Genomic DNA, 26509 nt, shown 5'->3' on the forward strand with positions numbered 1-26509 from the left:
GAAAACAACATGTAACTTTGTTAAGCTAGGATCCCATATTATGTAAAAAATATGCAACATAATGTGCTCATAATGCAAAAATAAGACTGATGAAAGATTACCTAAATGCATGCAGGAATTTTGGGTACTTTTCAGCCAGAGCAAAGCTTTCAGTATTTGTTATGTTAGCTAATGACATACACTATATTACCAAAAGTACACTCACATGAACCTTAATGGCATCCCAGTCTTAGTCCGTAGGATTCAATATTGAGTTGGCCCACCCTTTGCAGCTATAAAAGCTTCAATTTCATGACCACTTCATGATGTGTTGTTCATCTGCTGCGTTACGTTTCCTTGGCCGACCACTGCTTTTACGGTTCTCAACATTGCCTGTTTCTGTGTTTCTTCAAATAGCTTGAACAGTCTGCTTTGAAATCTTTGCCTTGGAGAGACTTTGCTGATGCAGTATAACTACCTTATGTCTTGTTGCTGTGCTCAGTCTTGCCATAGTGTATGACCTGTGACCTGAAACTGCCTTGCACAATCTCACCTTAGTATCAGTTTTTACTGTTCCTCACCCAGTTATAAGCCTCCTACAAAGTTGTTTCTGTTTCAATTAATGACTATTTTAACCTACATGTGAAATTGATGATCATTAGCACCTGCTTGGTATATTTGGTTAATCATACACCTTACTCTAATCCTACAAAATCCCTGACTTTGTGCATGTGTACAGAGTGTACAAGTGTAAGACTTAATGCTGGTTTATGGTAGTGGTAGTCGCACCAAATATTAATTTGAGTTATGTTTTCTTCTGTATACTTACTTTGCAAAATATATATATATATATATATATATATATATATATATATATATATATATATATATATACATTTATCAATTATATTTATAAAAATAAACAACTAAAATATATATTTTTAAAAGCATTATTACTTTACAGCATTTCTTTACACCTGCCTAAAACATTTGCCCAATACTGTACATGTGTGCTTTCACCATTGTCCAAAACTTGAGCTTTCATTCATGTCCAGTTCTCATTTCCTTAACTAATACTAAACTCAGTACAACTCTTATGTCGCGTACACACTACCGGACTTTTCAACATCAAAAGTCAGACGGAATGATTCCGGCAGACCATTCGATCGTGTGTGGGCTGCAGCGGACTTTTGATTTGCAAAAGTCTGACAGACTTTAGAAATGGAACATGTTTCAATTTATTCCGCCAGAACTCCGCCGGACCCAGTTCCTACTGAGAAATCCGCTCGTGTGTATGCTAGTCCGACGGACAAAAAACAACGCTAGGGCAGCTATTGGCTACTGGCTATGAACTTCCTTATTCTAGTCCAGTCGTACGTCATCACGTTCGAAATCCGCCGGACTTTGTTGTGATTGTGTGTGGCCAAGTCCGTTCATTCGGAAAGTCCGTCAGAACTCTGTCGAAAGTCTGTCGGACCTAGTCCCTCAAAGTCCGGTCGTGTGTACGTGGCATTAGTTCCATAACTCCTATTGAAATTTAGTTCTCTTCGTAAAAAGGTACTTACACTAGTAGATAAAAAGATAGCAATCTGTTAGATCCTAAATATGCCTAATCTACAAATCTAAAAGGCTGATAAAATGCATTAGAACTAAGAGAAATATGCCCCATCACACGTTTTGATGGGAGAAACTCAGTGGCCAAAACTGTTGCTCTAATTTAATAGAGGGTAGGTAAGACACTATTTTTAAAAGTACCCTTCTCATGTGTTTATTTCTCCTTTTTTATGCATTTTGTATTTTACATTTTAACAGAGCAATTATTACACACAATAATCCCTTAGTAACATACAGGAAAGGATAAAGAACACAGGGTTTCATTGTAGTATTGCTGGTAAATTCAATCACATAGGGAATATAAATATACATTCAGTAGTTGTGGTGATAGAATGACCCTGATTCACATTCCTGCCTAGTCGGACAAAGAATGTAAGCACCATCTAAACAATGGGGCCTTGAAGGTATTTGAAGTCACTAATAAGGTGGTACAATGCCATTCCCACAAAGGTGGACGGTCAGTTCACACGGCTCCGGGACGGCTGCAAATTGGTCTGCAGAAGAGTCCTGTGCATCTTCTGGTCCATTTCATGTCCGAATGCTGCCAAAAAATTTGTGCTTAATTTATCCCTGAAATGGAGAACAGGGACGCACCGCACCCCAGCCGCGAGCCGCTCCGCATAACAGTGTGAACCCAGCCTTATATGTCAGTTGTTTGCTTTAAAAAGATGGATGGATCTTAGAAGGTTCAGGTTCTTATACAAGGTGAGGCAATGAGGGTTTGTGGGGAAACTAGGAAGTACTGAGTTAGTATTTGGTAGGGAATGTGAAAGAGGAGGAGAGGATAAGGCATAAGGAGGGTGTGTCAGAGGAGTAGTCGCTGTTGCCCATCCTACTCTTGTACTTAATTATAAAAGTAGTGAGAAGGGAACTAAAGGCGTAGAGCCTAACCTGTTTTTTTTTTTTTTTTTTTTTTTTTTTTTTTAAATCGCTTCTCTTTATGAGGATGAAATAAACATTTTAAGTACTGCTATTCAGTTTAAAGTTGTGCAAGCATCCTGTGTGCAAAATCTGTAGGAGGGCAAATATACAAACTTTTATAGCCGGGGCCAATTTTCCTATTCTTGTGGAATGGAGAAGAGTACTTTGTATAATACGTTGTAAAGAGATGAGTGAACCTAGAAAAAAAAGTAATAAAGCAACATTTATAAAAATAGTAATTAACCTCCTGAGCCCTGTAATGATAGGACATGATACCTCTGAGTTTAAAGGGGCAGACCCACCTGGGATCCAACCAGACATATGAAGTGAGGAAATCGGTTAAATAGATGATCTCTTTTAAAAGGTAGTGGGGTTTCCAAGGCAACCAAACACTCTTGGAAATTTTCGTGATCCTTAACAACCTGTGCTGTGATCGCATATGGAACACGATATTTCCAGGGAAACTATCAAAGTCTGATCTTTCTGTAAATGTATTTATTACTACCGTGTAATTACTGTAACCTCAAATGCATAATAAAGAAATCCTATAGTCACAAGACACAGTGAGTTCCATTATCACAATAATACTTGTAGGATTTTTTTTTTTTCTAACTTGAGATTATTTGTATTTTTAAACATCTACCTGCAAGAGGATACATAATAATCAGCACTTAAACATATATTCTACTTTTTGTTCAATGCCAGAGAGATAATGAAAACATTATCTATATTTCTTTATTACTTCGGCAGTGCTTTTTTTTTTTTTTTTTCCAGTCATGTAACTTTTAAATATTGGACATGAATATTTAGTATTTTCATATCCAGAGAGCAGGTGGAGCTTAAGCTTCCTTTTCATTTCACGTTCTTACCTCAGACTGTTAGTAAAAGAGTCAGAGGAATGACTCCCCTGTATCTCTGCCCCTTCCTTCTCACTCCTTCTTAGATTTATTATATAGAGAGTCTGAAGGCAGACAGCTTCTGCCGTTCCTTCTGTTAAGGAAACTTACAATGTTTAAGTGTGAAGGAACTTTTAAAGCCAAAAATTGAAAAAATAACTATTCTATGACATTGCTGTACCTTGTTTGATATTACACAGGGATGTTATTTTACTAAATTACATTTAAAGTTTAGGTCTTCTTTAAAAATTGATTTATAAGTCACAAATAAACTTGTATTTCATATTTTTCATAGTATGATCTGTAAGAGCTCCTGTGCTTAAAGTTACAAATAATTTCTCTGTAGTGTGACAATATTTCCAGCCATGTTGAAATTGCAAGATTAAGATATTTAGTTGTATACAGTACATGTATATCTGAGTGACTGTTATCATGGAGCTATACGATGGTCCTGCTTTCAGAATTCTAGATTTATTAGAATACTTAAATGGGTTGTAAAGGCAGAAGGTTTTTTATCTTGATGCATTCTATGCATTAAGATCAAAAAACCTTCTGTGTGCAGCAGCCCCCCTAATACTTACCTGAACCCGTCTTTATCCAGCAATGTTGCAGGAGTGTCTATGCTGCCCAAGAGCCCCTCCTTGTTGGCTGAGAGAGCAATGTGGCACGATTGGCTCTTGCTGCTGTCAATCAAAATCGTTCAGCCAATCGGGAGAGGGCGGGGCCAGGTTGCGGCTCCGTGTCTGAATGCACACACGGAGCTGTGGCTCTGCTCGGGTGCCCCCATAGCAAGCTGCTTGCTGTGGGGGCATTCAACAGAAGGGAGTGGCCAGGATAGCTCAAGAGGGATCCGAGAAGAGGAGGATCCAGGCTGCTCTGTGCAAAACCAACTGCATAGAGCAAGTAGGTACATGTTTGTTTAAAAAAAAAAATAGGAGACTTTACAATCATTTTAAAGCGGTTGTATAGTAATTTTTGGGACTTTTACCTACAGGAAAGCCTATAATAAGGCTTACCTGTAGGTAAAAAAAATATCTCATAAACCTGTACGGTTTAGGAGATATTCCCCTCACAATGCACCGCTGACTGCAGCGGCGCATACGCACAGGGGATTCTCGGCTGAAAGTCCGGCAGACACCGTACCCTGCCGGGAAGAAATCTCCCGCGCACATGCGCGGGAGTGACGATATCGGAAGAAACGAAGAGGGAACATATCAGCTCCCTCGGCGTGGATCAGGCCAGATGTCAGGGCCTCGTTCTAAGGTAAGTATTTCATAAGGAGCTAGTATGCGGTGCATACTAGCTCCTTATGCCTTTTCCTTTGCAGGTGAGTAAAAAAAAAAAACACATCAGCGGGTATACAACCGCTTTAAAGAGGAATGTTCACTACATGGACCTAATAGACTAAGGGATCAACATGATTCCTTTTATTCAGTTTGGGTAGAGTGGATACATTTCACAACTTCAGGGACTAAAGCCTCATACACACAATAGGAGTATTTTACGAATGATCGTTTTTTTGTTTTTTAGCATGCTAGTTTCATATCGAAAACAAATAGGTTATTAGAGTTACGAAAATTCTCATAAGATAGAATACAACTTCCTGCGATGATGTAATTCATTGTATTGTAATTTATTCTTAAGTTTTCAAGCATACACAGCCATGGTCAGTTGATTTTTTTGTGGAGGAATACTGTGCTGATTAAAATGGTTTGTTCTGTAATGTTGCGGGGAAAATGTTCAAGCATATCCCTTTGGATAATTTTGCATGAACTCTCGTGACCTGGTCTCAAAAGCTGTGTACTTATTATCAGGTTATCAGAACGTTCGCTCCAAGCGGTATTTTTCATCTGATTTTCTCATCGTATCGTATCTTTATAGAGACCTATATGCTTGAAGGAAAATTTATATTTGCCGCCTTGTGTTTCTGAGAGCATATGTGGCAGATGTAGCAGTTACCAGTCACATGGTAGGATTACCATGATTATGACTAATACTAGTTGTGTGTCCCCCTCTTTTTCATCCCTAATCCCCCATACTTCCCTTTTACCCCCACTCTGGATATGCAGTATTATAGCAGCAAAGGATGTTATACAAGGCAGCGCCCAGCCATCAGGGGAGAATTTGCCCCACTGCTGTACCATCTTGGACATGTTTGGTCGCCTGTGTTGAGATCACACTATGGGGTTGATTTACTAAAACTGGAGAGTGTTAAATCTGGTGCAGCTGTGCATGGTAGCCAATCAGCTTCTAACTTAAGCTTGTTCAGTTAAGCTTTGACAAATCCCGGAAGCTGATGCAGAGCTGAAGCAGATTTTGCATGCTGCAGTTTTAGTAAATCAACCCACATGTCTATTGGTTGTATAAATAGTCACATTCCTGACTTATGGCACTATCAAGACTCTGCTCGGTTTACGATTATGTGATCAGCTATACCAATGTGTACTTCTGCTGCTTATATACCCTGTGATTGTACAAAATAATTAAAAAAACTAACTGAAAATCCTGAAGATGTGCCCAAAAATGATAGCCTGAGGACAAAGGATTTGTTACTAGTATTGTCTGTGATCTCCCTGCAGCTGATTTCTATCCATTAATGACTTCCCATTAATTGTTCTGCATTGTGTGTCTGTGTGAAGGTGGCCATCTTGGTAGAGGCAGGGCTTGTTTTCGGGAAGGAGAACAGTGAGCAGCACAGTAGTGAAATCACCAAATTCCTGTCCATATCTCCTGTGACCAATAGTCAGAATCAACAGTGCCTTAGAATCTAGACTGTAGATGTACAGCTACAGGGCTCTAAGCATAGGAGTGCCTGGGCACACCTACGTACCAGGAAGCATACTGCTATTTTCAAGAGGAATTCAGGTACTTTTTTAGGGTGTTGCTTAGGCAATGTTTTAAATGTGCCCTATAACCTATACAATCTTCACATTTTTAGTTCAGGTTCACCTTAAAGTGGAACTTTAGTCCGAAAATTAAGTCCTGCTAGATCACTTCAGTCCGACTCCTTTTGCAAGTACAGTTGTGCTCAAAAGTTTGCTTACCATGGCAGAAATTGTGAAATTTTGGCATTGATATTGAAAATATGACTGATCATGCCAAAAAACTGTCTTTTATTTAAGGATGGCAGTCACATGAAGCCATTTATTATCACATAGTTTTTTGGATCCTTTTTAAATCATAATAACAGAAATTTCCCAAATGGCCGTGATAAAAAGTTTACATACCCTGGAATGTTTGGCCTTGGTACAGACACAGAAGGTGGCACACAAAGATTAAAATGGCAATTAAAGGTTAATTTCCCACATTTTTTTTTTTAAATCACAATTAGTGTATGTGTATAAATAGTCAATGAGTTTGTTAGTTTTCACATGGATGCACTAAGCAAGCTAGACACTGAGCCATGAGGAGGTAGAAAAGAACAGTCAAAAGTCCTGCGTAACACGGTAATGAAACTTTACAAAGATATAAAAAGATATCAAAAGCCTTGAATGTTTAAGGCCTTGTTACGCAGGTCTTTTGACTGTTCTTTTCTACCTCCTCATAGCTCAGTGTCTAGTCTGCTTAGTGCATCCATGCGAGAGTTAAAAAAACTCATTGACTGTTTATACACAGACCATAATTGTGATTTAAAAAGCCACAAATGTGGGAATTAACCTTTAATTGCCATTTTAACCTGTGTGTGCCACCTTCTGTGTCTGTACCAAGGCCAAACATTCCAGGGTATGTAAACCTTTTATCAGGGCCATTTGGGTGATTTCTGTTATTATGATTTCAAAAGGATCCAAAAAAAATATGTGAAAAATGGCTTCATGTGATTGCTATCTTTAACCACTTTCAGACCGGACCATTTTGCTGGTAAATGACCAGAGGTCTTTTTACACTTTGGCACTGCGCTGCTTTAACTGGTAATTGCGCGGTCATGCAATGTTGTACCCAAACGAAATTTGCGTCCTTTTCTTCCCACAAATAGAGCTTTCTTTTAAAGGTATTTGACTGACTCTGCGATTTTTATTTTTTGCGATATAAACGTAAAAAGACCGCAAATTTTGAAAAAAAATGATATTTTCTACTTGTTATTAGAAAAATCCAATAAACTCAATTTTAGTCATACATTTAGGCCAAAATGCATTCAGCCACATGTCTTTGGTAAAAAAAAAGTCAATAATTGTATATTTATTGGTTTGCGCAAAAGTTGTCACATCTACAAACTAAGGTACATTTTCTGGAATTTACGCAGCTTTTAGTTTATGACTGCCTATCTCATTTCTTGAGGTGCTAAAATGGCAGGGCAGTACAAAACCCCCCCAAATGACCCCATTTTGGAAAGTAGACACCCTAAGGAAATTGATAAGAGGCATGTTGAGCCCATTGAATATTTTATTTTTTTGCCGCAAGCGATTGAATAATGACAAAAAAAAAATTTTTTTTTTTTTTTACACAAAGTTGTCACTAAATGATATATTGCTCACACATGCCATGGTTATATGTGGAATTGTACCCCAAAATACATTCTGCTGCTTCTCCTGAGTACGGGGATACCACATGTGGTCGACTTTTTGGAAGCCTAGCCGCGTAAGGGGCCCCGAAAGCCAAGCACCGCCTTCAGGATTTCTAAGGGCATACATATGTCATTTTACTCCTCACTACCTATCACAGTTTTGAAGGCCATAAAATGCCAAGATGGCACAAAACCCCCACAAATGACCCCATTTTCAAAGTAGACACCCCAAGCTATTTGCTGAGAGGCATGTGGAGTCCATGGAATATTTTATATTTTGCCACAAGTTGCGGGAAAATTACAAACTTTATAAATTTTTCACAAAGTTGTCACTAAATGATATATTGCTCACGCATGCCATGGGCATATGTGAAATGACACCCCAAAATAAATTCTGCTGCTTCTCCTGAGTACGGGGATACCACATATGTGGGACTTTTTGGGAGCCTAGCTGCGTACCGGGCCCCGAAAGCCAAGAACCGCCTTCAGGCTTTCTAAGGGCGTAAATTTTTGATTTCACGCCTCACTACCTATTACAGTTTTGAAGGCCATAAAATGCCAAGATGGCACAAAACCCCCACAAATGACCCCATTTTAGAAAGTAGACACCCCAAGCTATTTGCTGAGAGGCATTTTGAGTCCATGGAATATTTTATATTTTGCCACAAGTTGCGGGAAAATTACAAACTTTTTTTTTTTTTTTTTTTTTTTTTCACAAAGTTGTCACTAAATGATATATTGCTCACACATGCCAGGGGCATATGTGAAATGACACCCCAAAATAAATTCTGCTGCTTCTCCTGAGTACGGGGATACCACATGTGTGGGACTTTTTGGGAGCCTAGTCGCGTACGGGGCCCCGAAAACCAAGAACCGCCTTCAGGATTTCTAAGGGTGTAAATTTTTGATTTTACACCTCACTACCTATCACAGTTTTGAAGGCCATAAAATGCCAAAATAGCACAAAACCCCCCAAAATGACCCCATTTTGGAAAGTAGACACCCCAAGCTATTTGCCGAGAGGCATGGTGAGTATTTTGCAGCTCTCATTTGTTTTTGAAAATGAAGAAAAAAAAAATTATGTATATTTTTTTTCTTTTTTTAAATTTTCAAAACTTTGTGACAAAAATGAAGGTCTGCAAAATACTAACCATACCTCTCGGCAAATAGCTTGGGGTGTCTCCTTTCCAAAATGGGGTCACTTGGGGGGATTTTGTGCTATCTGGGCATTCCATGGCCTCCGAAACTGTGATAGGCAGTGAGGAATGAAATCTAAAATTTACACCCTTAGAAATCCTGAAGGTGGTGCTTGGATTTTGGGGTACCGTACGCGGTTAGGCTCCCAAAAGGTCTCACACTTGTGGTATCCCCGTACTCAGGAGAAGCAACAGAATGTATTTTGGGGTGTAATTTTACATATAACCATGGCATGTTTGAGCAATATATCATTTAATGACAACTTTGTGCAAAAAAAATAAAAAAATAATAATAATGTATTTTTTCCACAACTTTTGTCAAAATATAAAATATTCCATGGACTCGACATGCCTCTCAGCAAATAGCTTGGGGTGTCTACTTTCTAAAATGGGGTCATTTGGGGAGGTTTTGAACTGTCCTGGCATTTTATGCACAACATTTAGAAGCTTATGTCACACATCACCCACTCTTCTAACCACTTGAAGAAAAAGCCCTTTCTGACACTTTTTGTTTACATGAAAAAATATTTTTTTTTGCAAGAAAATTACTTTGAACCCCCAAACATGAAGTGTTTTTTTTAAAGCAAAAGCCCTACCGATTAAAATGGTGGGTGTTTCATTTTTTTTTTTCACACGGTATTTGCGCAGCGATTTTTCAAACGCATTTTTTGGGGAAAAAACACACTTTTTTTTATTTTAATGCACTAAAAATCACTATATTGCCCAAATGTTTGATGAAATAAAAAATATGATCTTAGGCCGAGTACATGGATACCAAACATGACATGCTTTAAAATTGCGCAGAAACGTGCAGCGGCGACAAACTACGTACATTTTTAAAAGCCTTTAAATGCCTTTACAGGTGACCACTTTAGATTTACGGAGGAGGTCTACTGCTAAAATTAGTACCCTCGATCTGACCTTCGTGGTGATACCTCACATGCATGGTGCAATTGCTGTTTACATATGCCACCAGACCAACGCTTGCGTTCCACGTTGCGCCTTAGCAGGGGGGTACAGGGGTGTTTTTTTTTTTTTTTTTTTTTTTTTTATTATTTATTTTGCTTTTTTATTTTTTTTTTAAACTGTTCCTTTCATTTATATATATTTTTTTATGATTTTTATTGTTATCTCAGGGAATGTAAATATCCCCTATGATTGCGATAGATAGTGACAGGTACTCTTTTTTAAAAAAATTAGGGTCTATCAGACCCTAGATCTCTCCTCTGTCCTCAAAGCATCTGACCACACCAAGATCGGTGTGATAAAATGCTTTCCCAATTTCCCAATGGTGCTGTTTACATCCCGCAAAATCTAAGTCATGAAATGCTCGTAGCTTCCGGTGTCTTAGGCCATAGAGATGATTGGAGCCATTCTGGTCTCTGATCAGCTCTATGGTCAGCTGGCGGAACCACCGGCTGCATTCTCAGGTTCCCTGTTGGGACAGGAGAGCCTGAGAAAACCATGGAAGATGGTGCGGGGGGGGGGGGGGGGGACATTCCCTCCCACTGCTTGTAAAAGTAGTCTAGAGGCTAATTAGCCGCTAGGATTGCTTTTACATAAAAGCCGACCGCTGGCTGAAAAGAATGATACCAAGATGATACCTAAACCTGCAGGCATCATTCTGGTATAAGCACTCAAAGTCCCGCAACATACCAGTATGTTGCTGGAACTGGTTGGGCATATATTGTAATTTTTTTTTCATGCAGCCTGTGGGCTGAACGAAAAAAAAATATTGATCGGTGGGTATGCCCACCATTAGATACCACCCTTCATCCACCCACTTTCTAATGGTGGGCATACATGCACCATTTATATATGCCGAAGCATGGGGGCATCCTCCCGCAAAAGGTAGGAGCAGATCGCTCCTCCACCCCTTATGCCCCCATGCTTCGGCATATATGCTCTTTTTTAACTGTGGTGGTGAAATCACCCCCGACAGTGCTGGAGTCGCGGCTTTATGTATCATGGGAGCAAACGCTGTTGCTGTCAATATAAATAAATCCGCTCTGCAGCAGAATGGCGTACCTGCTAAGCAAATGATGGTTAACAATAAAACAAAGTAACATTACAGTATAACAGTAGGACTTACCATACCTGCAAAGCAAATACAAAAAAAATCGCAAAAAATAACACATTTAACACAATCTGTGCCTAAAATATATATATGCCGAAGCATGGGGGCATCCTCCCGCAAAAGGTAGGAGCAGATCGCTCCTCCACCCCGTATGCCCCCATGCTTCGGCATATATGCTTTTTTTTTAACTGTGGTGGTGAAATCACCTCCGACAGCGCTGGAGTCGTGGCTTTACGTATCGTGGGAGCAAACGCTGTTGCTGTCAAGATAAATAAATCCACGCTACAGCTGAATGGCGTACCTGAAAACAAAAAATGGTTAACAATAAAACATTGCAGAATAGAATACAGTACAAAGGAGCAGAACAATAGAGAGAGAGAGAACAATAAAACGACAACTATTTTTGGTTTTTTTATTTTATATTTTTTTTTTATTTTTTTTTTTTTTTTTTTTACTTTTTTTTTTTTTTTTTTTTAAACACTTTTTTATGTAACTTTAACACTTCTGTTGTAACGGTTCCAGCGGTTTGGGTCTCTCAAAATGCGATGGCATCTTGGGAGACCCTGTGAACGTGTGCCTAGCCTGTGCAATGCTGTACCCTACGCTAATACTCAACTAGTTCATGGTAGCGTTCAAAACATTCACCAATGCAAAGACCAGGATTGTCAGGACAGCGGGGACAACAATAACGGGTGTCACGCTTAAATCCGCGCTTTCTGCAGACACGACATTTTCTTTGGGGGGCTCGTTGGGTAGGGGTACTCGGGAGGGCATAAAGATAATGCCTCTCATGCAGCCGGCTTACTGCATCTGGTAGGGGAAGGTGAGGTGGAGCACCGTCTGGATACAGAAGGGCTCTGACAATATCCTCCTGGAATTTAAGGAAGGATCCAGTCCGTCCTGAAGCTTTGTGTAGTACATAAGCATTCAGTATAGCCAATTGGAATAAATAAACAGACACTTTTTTGTACCAGTGTCTGGCCTTACAGGCAACTAGATACGGCGCCAACAACTGGTCATTGAGGTCCACCCCTCCCATGTTAAGGTTATATTTGTGGACACAGAGGGGTTTCTCCACAATACCAGTCGCCGTAGGAATTTGGACCGTCGTGTCTGCATGAAGGGAGGTAAGAACGAAAACATTCTTATTATCCCTCCACTTCATAGCGAGCAAATTATTACTGCGCAAGCAGGCTCTCTCCCCCAGCCTAAGAGGGGACTCTACAAGCCGCTGGGGAAAGCCCCGGCGATTAGGTCACACGGTGCCACATGCTCCAATCTGCTGATCAAACAAGTGACTAAACAGTGGCACGCTTGTGTAATAATTGTCCACGTACAAGTGGTACCCCTTTCTGAATAAGAGTGACACCATGTCCCACACTATCTTGCCAGCGCTTCCTATGTAATCAGGGCAGTTCTCCGGCTCTACGTGACTATCTCTACCCTCATAAACCATGAAACTACGTGTATAGCCTGTGGCCCTGTCACAGAGCTTATACATCTTGACCCCGTATCTGGAACGCTTGTTGGGGACGTATTGTTTGAATGACAAGCGACCAGAAAACTTAATCAGGGACTCATCAACGCAGACAACTTGATGGGGAGTAAACATGTCTGCAAAACGTTGGTTGAAGTGGTTTATGAGGGGCCGAATTTTGTAGAGCCGATCGTATTCAGGGTCTCCACGAGGACGACAGAGTTCATTGTCGCTGAAGTGCATGAACCGCAAAATCATCTCGTATCGTGCCCTGGACATGGAAGCAGAGAACACGCGCATATGGTGAATTGGGTCAGTGGACCAATATGACCGCAACTCACTCTTTTTGGTTATGCCCATGTTGAGGGAGAGGCCCAGAAAGATTTTAAATTCGGAAACCGTAACTGGTTTCCATTGTTTGGCAAGGGCGGACTGGGGAATAGTGGCGATGTGTTGACCAGCGTACAAATTGGTTTGGTCCACAATAGATCTATAGAGATCTTCGGTGAAAAACAGTGAGTAAAAGTCAAGTGTCTTAAAATCAACTGTTTCCACGTTAATGCCAGGTTGGCCAGTGAATGGGGGAAGTACGGGTTCTGCAGAAGATGTGGGCACCCAAATAGGATTGGCGAATTCTGCAGGAAGGGCACTATGGGTACGACGTCCCTGTCTTTGTCTTCTTCTTGGTGGCAGCGGGACACTACTTGTGCTTGCCACCTCGCCAGCTTGAACTGCACTTATGGGACTCGCCACGTCACCACGTGTTACTGCAGTGCTGGATGTAGGTCCAGGGTGTACTAGGCCGCTGGTGCTTGCCAGTTCACCAGAAGGATGAGTGGCTCTAGTACGTCTCTGCTCCATACGAGTGACCTGCGGTTCCTGCACCTCAACAACAGAATACATACGGGATTGGGCACACCTGTTCTTAGCAGCGGCCTCATCTCCGTCGTCAGAGCTATCTGTCATGGAGCCGCTGTCCTCTACAGGATCGTATTCTGAGCCTGAATCTGACAGATGAGTGACGTCCTCTTCACTATCTGTCATGCTCAGAAACGTGTAGGCCTCTTCACTAGTGTACCTTCGCTTTGCCATTTTGGGCTCTAAATTTAGGGGTACACTAGTGAGACTCACAGGTAAAAAAGCACCTAGCCTGTCAGCGACTGTTTCAAAACGCTACAAAAAAAACTGTTAGCGATCGCAGGGATCAAGCCTGACTCTGCGAACGCTGCAGTTATGTGTGTTGTGTTTTGTAAGTGACAGTGATCGATCGATACTGCACTTGGGTGGGCTGGGCTGGGCTTGGCGGAGGGGCTAAACGCAGGTGCTAGCGGGTATCTGGGCTGATCCCGCTAACAATGCGTTTTGGGAAACCTAAAATGCAGGCAACGCTAATATAGATCTGATCAGATACTATATTACTAAGGGAGGTGTATGCTTTGCGCGTGGGTGTTAGCGGTACTGGCACTAACCTGACGCTGGGGCGACGCAGGCCTTATCTGACCCTCAAACTTATATCACCCGCCGGGTGATCAGGGGGTTAAACCTTTATTAGGTAATAAATGGCGGGTGCCCTGAAACAAAAAAAAAAAAACTAACCAACCAGCGTCACCTGTAACCGTTATATGGTGATCACTGGTGAAAGGGTTAACTGGGGGGCAATCAGGGGGCTATGCGGTAGTATATGGGGGTCCCTGACGCTATAAAAAGCTGCGGCGAACCTAAATACTTACCTGCCTAACTAGCGTCACCTGTGACACTAATACAGCGATCAGAAAAAAATCGCTTATTAGTGACACTGGCGACGGGGGGGTGATTACGGGGTTAAACCTTTATTGGGGGGGTTAGGGGGCACCCTAGAGCTAAAGGGGGCTAACCCTAACTGCCCTAACAGTTATTACAGTCACAAATGACACCAAAAAAAAAAAAAAAATGCACTTGGTGTCACTGTGACTGGGGGGGCAGGGGGGATTGGGGGGGTGATCGGGGGGGGTGAAAAGTGTGCCTGGCGTGTTCTACTGTTAGTGTAGTGTTAGGTGCAACTCACCGATCCTCTCTCCTCGGTGCCGGAACGAAAAAGACCGACACGAGGAGAGATTACATCACTTCCTCTGCCTGTGTTTACAATACAGGAGAGGAAGTGATGTCACGGAGGATTTTCATTCGTCGGGAGCGATCGCGAGGGGGTGGCCATGAATGAATGGCCGTCCCCTCATCCCTGATCTCTCTCGAACGAATGCCGACCGCCGCAGGCACCGGGGGGGGGGGCCCGATCGGGCCCCCCACCCGCGGGCAGGCAGGGACTTGTATATACGCCCATATGCCTACCCGTGCCATTCTGCCGACGTATATCGTCGTGCGGCGGTCGGCAAGTGGTTAAACAAAAGAGGTTTTTTTGGCATTATAAGTCATATTTTCAATATTAATGCCAAAATGTCAGAATTTCTGCCATGGTATGCAAACTTTTGAGCATGACTGTATAGCTATGTAAAACATAAAAAAAAAAAATCCCTATACGGTTTAAAATCCATTAATACACTGTCTCACCCTGTTCTGCACATGCTCAGTTGCTCTATATTTTAAGGCAATTTTAGGCACTGCTGAGTTTGTAGAGGCCAATCTGTTGAAAGCAGAATTAAACCCTCCTATCCTTTACAACCAAGCAAGCTGTTTCTATTTGAACTTCAACTGCCATGGTTCTGCACGTGTGATCAGTTAGGACACCAGCCATTTGATGGTTTGACAGTTTGGTTGAGGACACAATCAAATAAAACTGTTTTTGAAACTGGCAAATCGATGAGTTTTTAGTTCCGCTTTATAACTTGCAGCCGGGGCTTTGGGCACCAGCAAAATGGCAGTCTCTAGCAAGAAGAAACGGGAGCAATGCTGGAGGCAATTTATAGTACACACTAATTTTGGTAGCATAATTATCTTTTTTTTTTTTTTTTTTTTTTTATCAAGTTGTTATGGGTAAAATTCAGCCAACTGTAATTAATTTTTTTAAAAAAAGCTCTTCTTGACAGATCTAGAATGTTCACCTATACTAACTAATGATATGTCTTTATTTCTGAATTCAGATTATGAAAGAGGTGCGAAGGGCTCTGTGCAATGCGTCCTCTGATGATAGCAAACTCCTGCTTCTCAGTGCCGTTGGCAGTGTATTTTGTAGCGGTCTTGACTACTCATATCTCATCGGGAAATTGTCTACAGACAGAAGGAAGGAGAGCACGAGGATAGCAGAAGCTATAAGGTATGGGTATCTCCCACAAATCTGGTGGTTCTAACAATGAAATAAAGGGAAAAAAAGACTTTGCCTTAAAGTAATTTAGTAAATTTAGTAAAAAATCTAGGCATACAAATAAATCAATAGGGAGTAGTATGAATGGCACTTATGTTACCTATATGAACTATAGAAAGGTATTAATACTTTAATTCTTTAAAAATGGCTTTTGTGCATCAACTTCTTGTAAACACTGCATCAGAGTGGTTAAATTGCAGCTCATACATCACCGCCTAAAGACCATGTGACTGCTTTCAAACTACAACTTCCAACATGCATCACAAATTAAAGTGGGTGTTGATGTTGGCTGGCAATAGTCTTGGCGCATACAGTTAGGTCCATATATATTTGGACACAGGTGCAGTTTTCGTTTTTTCAAGTATTTACCAAAACATATTCAAGCTATAGTTATATAATGGAAAAATTGCTGAAATGCACACTCTCGGGTTTAATTTAAAGGTATGTACATCCAAATCAGAGGAAGGGTCTAGGAATTACAGCTCTTAAGAATAGCCATCCCCACTTTTTCAAGGGACCAAAAGTAATTGGACAATTGAATCAAAAGCTGTTTTATGACCAGGGGTTGGCTACTCCTTCGTTATTTCTTCATCAATTAAGCAGGTAAGAGGTCTGGAGTTGATTCTAAGGGGGTGATTTACTAAAGGCAAATAGACTGTGCACTTTGCAAAATGCAATTGCACTCTGCAAGTGCATTTGCTCCAGAGCTTAGTAAATGAGGTGTAGCTTTACTTTGCAAAGAATACCCAATCGTGTGCAAGGAAAATTAAAAAAAAAAAACAGCCTTTTTTCTAGCATATGATTTTCCCCATTTACTAAGCTCTGGAGCAACTGCACTTGCTATTGCAATTGCACTTTGCAAAGTGCACAGTCTATTTTCCTTTAGTAAATCAACCTCTAATGCCGCGTACACACGTAGCGGACTATCCGACGGACTTAGTCTGGCGGACTTCCCACCAGACTGTCCGTCGGACTTTCCGAACGGGCAACTTGCCCACACACGGCACTTTTTCAGTGGACTAATACGGCGTACTAAGTCCGCCGTACTATCCGCCCTACTTTTGAAATGAACGGTTTCGCCCACACACGCGGAGGAAAGTCCGCTCATTTCGAGCGCGTCTCCAAGTAGGCGGGGCCCGCAAAGGAGACGTCGCTGGCCCCGCCACCTGGTATGGACTTAAAGGGGAACCCCAACGCCGAAAAAAATCGGCGTGGGGGTCCCCCCAGGTCCACATCAGACCCTTGTCCGAGCACACTACCCGGCCGGCCAGGAAAGGGGGGACGAGCGAGCGGCCCCCCTCCTGAGCCGTACCAGGCCACGTGCCCTCAACATGGGGGGTGCCTTGGGGAAGGGGGGCCGCACGGCCCCCCCACCCCAAAGCACCTTGTCCCCATGTTGATGAGGACAAAGGCCTCTTCCCGACAACCCTGGCCGTTGGTTGTCGGGGTCTGCGGGCGGGGGGCTTATCGGAATCCGGGAGCCCCCTTTAATAAGGGGGCCCCCGGATACCGGCCCCCCACCCTATGTGAATAAGTATGGGGTACAATGTACCCCTACCCATTCACCTGTAAAATAAAGTACAAAAAAAACACAACACACAAGATAAAATAGTTTATTGCACAGCTCCGGGGGTTTTCCGTCTCCGGGGGGTCTTCTCGCTGGACTCCTCCGCTATCTTCTTCTAGCTCTTTTGCTAGCAGAGGAGCCCGGCTTTCTTCCTCGCGCCGCCCTTCTTCCGATTTCGGGGGTCTTGTCCCCCTCTTCGGTTCTTCTGCCGGGCCACCGCGGTCCTCACAAGGTGCTTTGGCGTGGGGGGGGCCATGCGGCCCCCCCTTCCCCAAGGCACCCCCATGTTGAGGGCACACGGCCTGGTACGGCTCAGGAGGGGGGGGGGCGCTCGCCCGCCCCCTTTTCCTGGCCGGCTGGGTAGCGTGCTCGGACAAGGGTCTGATGTGGACCTGGGGGGACCCCCACGCCGATTTTTTTCGGCGTTGGGGGTTCCCCTTTAAGTCCATACCAGGTCGTGGGGCCAGCAATGTCTCCTTCGAGCCCCGCCTACCTGGAGACCCGCTCGAAATGAGCGGACTTTTCTCCGGGCGGGAAAAGTTTGCTCATTTCAAAAGTACGGCGGACTGGCACACACACGGCCGGATTGTCCGCCGAAATGCGAGTCCGGCGGGAAGATTGGAGTGCAAAACTACTTTCGAAGTCCGCCGTACTTTCGGGTCAAAAAGGTATGCCGGAGGCTACACACGGGGGGATTGTCCGGTGGACTTCATTTTCCCAGACTTTTCCACCCGCTTGTTTGATCGTGTGTACACGGCATTAGTGTGGTATTTGCATTTGGAATCTGTTGCTGTGAACCTACATCATGCGTTCAAAGGAGCTGCCCATGCAAGTGAAACAGGCCATTGTAGGGCTTCAAAAACAAAACCAATCTATCAGAGATAGCAGCAACATTAGTAGTGGCCAAATCAACAGTTTGGTACATTCTGAGGAAAGAAAAATGCACTGGTGAGCTCATCAACATAAAAAGGCCTGAAGGTCCACAGAGGACAACAGTGGTAGATGATCGCTGGATCCTCTCTATGGTAAAGAAAAACCCATTCACAACATCTAGACAAGTGAAGGACACTCTCCAGGAGGTGGGCGTATTACTGTCAAAGTCTACAATCAAGAGAAGACTTCACAAGAGCAAATAGAGAGGGTTCACCACAAGGTGCAAACCATTCATAAGCCTGAAGAATAGAAAAGAAAGATTAGACTTTGCCAAAAAAAATCTAAAAAAGCCAGACAAGTCCTGGGAAAGCATTCGTTGGACATATGAAACTAAGATTAATCTGTACCAGAATGACAGGAAGAAAAAAAAAGTGTGGCGAAGGCTTGGAATAGCTCATGATCCAGAGCGCACAATGTCACCTGTAAAACATGGTGGAGGCAGTGTGATGGCATGAGCATGCATGCCTTCCAGTGGCACTGGGTCATTGGTGTTTATTGATGATGTAACAAAAGACAGAAGCAGCTGGATAAATTCTGCAGTGTTTAGAGATATACTGTCCATCCAAATGCAGCAAAGTTGATTGGACAGCACTTCATATTGTACAGATGGACAATGATCCAAAACACACTGCAAAAGCAACCCAGGAGCTTTTGAAGGAAAAGAAGTGGAATATTCTGCTATGGCCGAGTTAATCACCTGATGTCAATTGAGCATGCATTTCACTTGCTGAAGGCAAAACTAAAGACAGAAAGACCCACAAACAAAACAACCGATGACAGCTGCAGTTAGAGCCTGGCAAAGCATCAGAAAGGAGGCAACAGTCTTTGGTAATGTCCATGGGTTCCAGGCTTCAAGCAGTCATTGCCAGTAAAGGATTCGCAACAAAATATTAAAAATGAACCTTTTATTTATGATTATATTCATTTGTCTATTTAAATTTGAGCCCCTGAAAATGTGGGGACTGTGTATAAAAATGGTTGTAGATCCTAAAATTGGTACTTAATATTTATGTTCAACCCCTTAAATTAAAGCTAAAAGTCTGCACTTCAAATTCATTTTGATTGTTTTGTTTTACTTTTATTCTGGTGGCATACAGAGCCAAAAGTATGAAAATTGTGCTTGTGTCCAAATAAATATATATGGACATAACTGCATCTCCTGTGCATTTAAAGAGGAAATGCAGTCTGCTCATATAATTTGTAATAAAAACATCTTTGCCATTCAGAAGCTTCCCTCCAACCACTTTGCATATTATTTTATATATACTGTGATTCTGTACTTGCAAAATATGCTGCAGAAATCTCCCTCCACGAAGTCTGGCTGCAATCATTTTAACTGTGGGCAGCTGAGGCTGCTGTCTGTTCACTCCCTGGATTTACACAGACACACAGAGGCATACCTACAGCTCTGCAGCCCTGCAGCTCTCATTGGCCTTCTTATGGCTCACCCCCTCACTTCCTGGCAAATTCTCACGAGAGTGAGAGAGAGCACTGTGCATGATGTCATATGAAGGTCTGCTTTAAGTAACTCATGCTTCTGCATTCTGTTTCAAGTTTTACATCTTTTAAGACATGGGTGCTCAACCTGTGGCTCTCCAGCTGTTGCAGAACCATAAGTCCCAGCCTTTGGGAGTCATGCTTGTAACTGTCAGTGGCTTGCAATGCCCCATAGTTCTGCAGCAGCTGGGAGGCCACAGGTTGAGCACACATGTTTTAAGACATTGCATCTGGCTGATACTCCAGTTAAAAAATATAAATCATTTTTTTCATTTGTACCTTTTCTTTATTTTTTTATTGACTTTATAGAAAGCCTCAAATGAATGACATACATGTAATATGTGTATGAACATGTCTTTTTATTAAAACATGGTTAATTCCAATAATATTATATTATAAACATGTATAATATAACAGTTTACCAATTCTTAGATGTAATGGCTGCATTCCTTTTTTTTTTTTTTCTTTAGGTATTTTTCCTTCTATTTTCCTCTGGCGATCTGGCCAGAAAGTCTGTTTTTCAAAAGAACAAGCTCTCTTGCAGATTTATCCATTACAGGGATTAGACAAACCACTGAACACTGGCTGGGGTGTATACAATGATCAGCTTATACTTATTTGTGTAAAACCTTCATCCCAAAAGAAAAAGAAAAAATGTTTGCTGTAACTTCCTATAAAGCGTGAGCTGGAGTTTGGCTTCAATTTGTTAGTGTATCTAATTATGCTAGTACATATAACACCCCCCTTCCCCCAGACTGACAATGCTGTTGTCCAAATGTGCCCCCTGTGCTCCTTCATCCATAGTGCAGGTATTCTAATACAGGAGGTGTGTTATTGGCCAGCTCACCAAGGGGAAAACAGGGAAAAGACAAAAAAGAAAAACAAATGTAGCCATCTTGTCTACTGATCGGTAAGCTGCAATATATTACATTTTTGGTTTTGAGTTCAATACCACTATAAAGCTCTGTCTATTCTGTTTTCAGAAATAAGTGATATGCTTCTCTCTTTCTTTCCAGAGACTTCGTAAAAGCTTTTATTCAATTCAAGAAACCCATAGTGGTTGCCATCAATGGTCCGGCCCTTGGCCTGGGAGCGTCCATCTTACCGCTGTGTGATATAGTATGGGCCAGTGAAAAGGCTTGGTTCCAGACTCCATATGCCACTATCCGTATGACTCCAGCTGGGTGCTCATCATACACCTTCCCTCAGATACTTGGCATTGCATTGGTAAGATATTTACCAATCTACTATGTCCCCAATTACTTAAACGTGGCATGACAGACGTCCTCTAACTATATTCAGCAACAGAAGTCTTAAAGTGGTCTTCGCAGTCACTTTACAAGCCTGCATGAATAATTCCTGGCATGTCTTAAAGAACATTGAAGCCCCATACACACTGTCAGATTTCCTGCTGATTTTTGTCTTCAGATTTACCAAAACCATGTAGTAAAGGGCCTTCCTGATTGCATAGAAATTGAAACTCCTAAGGTTTGACCTCATATTATATGGTGTTGGTAAATCTGAAGTAAAAAATCTGCAGAAAATCAGATAGTGTGTATGGGGCTTAACAGTATAATTTTTACCTTTTTATCATAAAAAAAAAAAAATCAGTCCTTGAGTTCTAGTCAAATAGTTTTACTTGGGCTGAGATTATGTCATCAGGAAGGAAGAAGCATTTTCTCAGTCCCCTTTTGCCCGTTTTTTTCCACTTCAAGGCAGAGGAAGGCTCATCGGTCCCCAATCAAATGCAGTTGCTCTAATGTGCAATTACATGCGTGTATGCCTGGCCATGGTGCAGTTACCCACTCAAAAGAATTCAGAGCCACACAACAGTTCTCAGTAATTGAAACTTTTATAGACATGGTTGGCAATGGACTAGAAGCACATACAGTTCAAGGCCCTTCACAAAACCATACAGTTTCTCACAGATGAGACAGATATTTCCATCTTCTGCTGAAGGGGTGGTGGAGCAGAACAATTCATACTGCACTTGGCACTGACGAGATTCCTGATGGTTCTGCGACACCAGTGTCCCTCACCCTGTCTCTACTCATCATGAAACTTTCCCTATGCTAAGCAATATCCCTGCCATCGGGTTCCTCTTTATACCATGCCACTCGCTTGAAGTGTTCCCAAATTAGGGGATCTCCATTTTAAAGGCTCCCAAGTTAATAGGGCCACCTCAACTCTCACAAACATAGTCAATACATGAACAGGGGTATGTGGCAGTCTCAGCCTGGGCTCTGACCAGGCCACAACCCCAATGTGTTTCCCTTTGCCTAGAGTCCCTATAATTTAGCTCCGGGAGGCACAGCAAAATGCATTGGGGGCATGGCCTGGCCAGAGCCCAGGCTGAGACTGCCACACACTCCTTCACAGGGATTTGCAGGGTTGTGCAGCTTATAGGATACTTTTTCTGCTACATGATACGTTTGGAGCTGAGACGAGCTCCATTCCCAGTTGGAACTACCAGCAGTTGGCATTCGGCTAGGACCCTCCAGAGCCTGAGCAACACCTATACTTTCCACTTAGCTAGGCTTATATGAACAGGAACTGTGAATATTGGTCATTGGTCAATACTGCCTAATCAGAACTCGGTCACACATAGGGAGTCGTTCATGGGTGTGTGTGCATAGTTAGATTAACATTATAGCTGCTATGGGCATACATGAAGTGGTAAAGAAAGCCCTGCAGTGCAACCTTGGTGCATATGCTTTGTGACAACAGTTGTTACAGCCAGATTACATTAACCAAGTGCTACCTGCTTAAGAATAAACATCCATGCATTTTTATTTTAGGCCAATGAGATGCTGTTTTGTGGGAGAAAGCTGACGGCGCAGGAGGCATGTAGCAGGGGGCTTGTATCGCAGGTATTTTGGCCCACCACGTTCAGTCAGGAAGTGATGCTGCGAGTGAAGGAAATGGCAGCGTGCAGTGCTGTGGTAAGATCCAGTCAGAATGTATTGAATATGCCTCTTATTGTGTTCACGGTCATCCACATTCAGCATGTTTTGACAGTGAAGGAACATAATCAACGAATAAGTGTAGGGAAAATGATGGAGCTTACTGTGTGGGCCCCTTTGTTTGCATACATCTCAGGACGGATTTTGCTCTACTCCTCTTTACAGATTTTCTCTAAATCCTTAAGGTTTCTTGGCTGCCACTTGGCAACTCGAAGTTTCAGCTCCCTCCATAAATTTTCTATAAAATTAAGGTCTGGAGACTGGCTAGGCTACTCCATGACCTTGATGTGCTTCTTCTTGAGCCACTCCTTTGTTGCCTTGGTGGTATGTTATGGGTTATTGTCATGCTGGAAGATCCATTCACGACCCATCTTCAGTGTTCTGGCTGAGGCAAGAAGGTTTTCATCCAAGATTTTACAATGCATTGGCCCTCAACGTGGCAAAGTCGGCCTGTGCCTTTAGCAGAGAAACGGCCCATAGCATAATGTTTTCACCTCCGTGCTTGACTGTAGAGATTGTGTTCTTAGGGTCATAGTCAGCATTTTTCTTCCTCCAAACACAGCGGGTCGCGTTAATGCCAAAGAGCTAAATTTTGAATCTCTTTAGATGTTCACCTAATCCTTCCCTGAATCATTTAGATGTTCACTGGCAAACTTCAGGCGGGCCTGTACATGTGCCTTCTTGAGGAGGGGGACCTTGCGGGCGCTGCATAATTTCAATCCATGGCGGCATATTGGTTTGGTTTGTTTGGTGACTGTGGTCCCAACTGTCATGATGATCCTTGCCCCAGGAGGCAAAATCTTGCCCAGGGCGATTAATGGTTATTTTGTATTTCTTTCATTTGCGAATAATCACGCCAACAGTTGTCTCCTTCTCACCAAGCTTCTTGCTGATGGTCTTGTAACCCATTACAGCCTTGTGTAGGTCTACATTCTTGTCCCTGATGTCCTTTGACAGCTCTTTGGGCTTGCCCATGATGGTGAGGTTTAAATGGAAGAAAAAGATTCTGTGGACAGGTGTCTTTTATACACATAATGAGTTGTCTTAGGAGCACCTTCCTAAATTGCCAGGAATGATATGTGTACCACATGAGCACATGCTGGAGTCAGTTTGTGGGAGTCAGAATTATTGTTGGTTGGTAGAGGATACAATACTTATTTTATGTACTGAACTGCAACTCAATTTATAACATTTGTATCATGTGTTTTGTTCTGGATTTTTGTTTGATATTCTGTCTCTGTCATGTAAAAATCACCTGTGATAACAATTATAGACCCTTCATTTCTGTGCAAGTGGGCAAACTTACAAAAATCTGCAGGGGATCAAATTATTATTTTCCCCAATGTAGCTTTCTCACTAAATATCACTAATATCGCTAAACAATCCACTTAATATTAATTCCAAACTTAAAGGTGGTTGTGAAAGGCAGAAGGTTTTTTTTTATATCAATGCATTCTATGCATTAAGATAAAAAAAAACTTGTGTGTAGCAGCCCCCCTAATTACTTACTGAGCCTCATCTCTCTCCAGCGATGTATACGAATGTCTAAGCCATTCCGGGACATTCCCCCTGATTGGCTGAAACACAGCAGCCGCACCATTGGCACCTGCGGCTTTCAATCGAAGTCAGTCAGCCAATCAGGGGAGAGAGGGCGCAGGACCGGGTCGGGGCTCCGTGTTTGAATGGACACACAGAGCTATGACTCGGCTTGGGTGCCCCCATAGGAAGCTGCTGACTGTGGGGGCACTCAATAGGAGGGAGGGGCCAGGGGCAGCAAAGAGCAGGACCGGGTCGGGGCTCCATGTTTGAATGGACACACAGAGCTATGACTCGGCTTGGGTGCCCCCATAGGAAGCTGCTGACTGTGGGGGCACTCTATTGGAGGGAGGGGCCAGGGGCAGCAAAGAGGGACTTGAGATGAGGAGGATCCATGCTGCTCTGTGCAAAACCAACTGCACAGAGCAGGTGAGTATAACATGTTTGTTATTTATTTTTAAACAAGACTTTATAATCACTTTAATCATTAATAAAAGATCAAGGTTTTTTTGGAACTTTATACTTGATAAGGGGACCTCTTGTTGATACTGTATTCTCTAAATTTAAGATCTTTAATGAACTGGCTACATTGCTTATTTTGTATCTGTAAAACCTTAATAAAGCACATTGAACAAGAACAATTTACAACTACCATGAATGCGTTCTTCAGATTCTCTACTTTAAAGAAATACATAATGTTTGGTGTAATGGAAAAACAGTCCGGCCACGAAAGGGTTAAATTGTATTAAGCTGTTTGTCTGGATTTCATTTTTAACAAGACAAGATGACAGCACATTGGAGAGGGTAGTACATAAACAGGAGAGGAGGAATTTGAGCAATGTCCTAAATCTGTAAGGCAGGCCAGTAGTCTAAAATGTACTCTAGCTTATTTTTTCTATCCTGTTGGCAGTAACAAGACTAGTAAATTGTCTACCTTTTTATGGAGAAACCACTGTTCTGGACTCTCTCCAGTACTAATGCCATCAGTTTGTTTTCATGCAGTTAGCTGAAAGGGCTTAGGCGATGGCAGGGCTTGGGCAAAGCCAACCAAATAGCAGCAGTGCCTGAAAGCCAATCTTCTCTATCATTACAAATCTTGAGACAAGTTTTCTTGTTTTTTTGCAGAAAAGAAGATCACTTCATAACCTCTATTACTAACTGTCCAGGAGAGTTTGTTTCAGGTTGTAGGCCCTATAATCATTGAAAATGCTGCTTCTGGTATTGGAACATACACTGCAAGCTCTTTGTGATTTCTTACCTACAGAAAAAAATGCAACTAACCACTTCCCAATGGTGTCTTATGGTGTATTGGGACACCTGCCTTTACACACACATGAACTTTACTGGCATCCCAGTCTTAGTCCATAGGGTTCAATATTGAATTGGCCCACCCGTTGCAGCTATAACAGCTTTAACTCTTCTAGGAAGACTGTCCACAAGGTTTAGGAGTATGTCTATGGGAATGTTTGACAAATCTTCAAGAAGAGCATTTGTGAGGCACTGATGTTGGATAAGCAGGCCTGGCTCGCAGTCTCCACTTTAACTCATCCCAAAGGTGTTCTATCGAGTTGAGGTCAGGACTCTGTAAAGGCCAGTCAAGTTCCTCCAACCCAAAATCACTCATCCATGTCTTTATGGAGCTTGCTTTGTGCACTGGTGTGCATGTTGGAACAGGAAGGGGCCATCCGCAAACTGTTCCCACAAAGTTGAGAGCATCAAAATGGCTTCATATGCTGGCGCCTTAAGAGGTCTCTTCACTGGAACTAAGGGGCCAAGCCCAACCCCTGAAAAACAACTCCACACCATAATCCCCCCTCCACCAAATGATTTGGACCAGTGCACAAAGTAAGGTCCATAAAGACATGGATGAGTGAGTTTGGGGTGGAGGAACTTGACTGGCCTGCACAGAGTCCTGAACTCAACCTGATAGAACACTTTTGAGATGAATTTGAGTGGAGAGTGCGAGCCAGGCTTTTATGTCCACATCAGTAACTGACCTCACAAATGCGCTTCTGGAAGAATGGTCAAACATTCCCATAGACACACTCCTAAATGTT

At 42.4% G+C, this 26509-nt stretch overlaps 1 protein-coding gene across 1 annotated transcript in view; it reads left to right on the forward strand.

Moving 5' to 3' along the window:
- CDYL2 (chromodomain Y like 2) overlaps positions 1–26509 on the forward strand; it is a 153391-nt gene that overhangs the window by 120712 nt on the left and 6170 nt on the right. The window contains exons 4-6 of the mRNA XM_077454563.1: positions 15736–15908; positions 20970–21180; positions 22752–22895. Coding sequence (XP_077310689.1) covers positions 15736–15908; positions 20970–21180; positions 22752–22895 — 528 coding nt within the window. The remainder of the gene's footprint in view (positions 1–15735; positions 15909–20969; positions 21181–22751; positions 22896–26509) is intronic.

This window comes from Lithobates pipiens, unplaced genomic scaffold (assembly GCF_037356315.1).
Source record: "Lithobates pipiens isolate NorthernLeopardFrog02 unplaced genomic scaffold, aLitPip1_a1.2 Scaffold_10, whole genome shotgun sequence".
Lineage (NCBI taxonomy): Eukaryota > Metazoa > Chordata > Amphibia > Anura > Ranidae > Lithobates > Lithobates pipiens.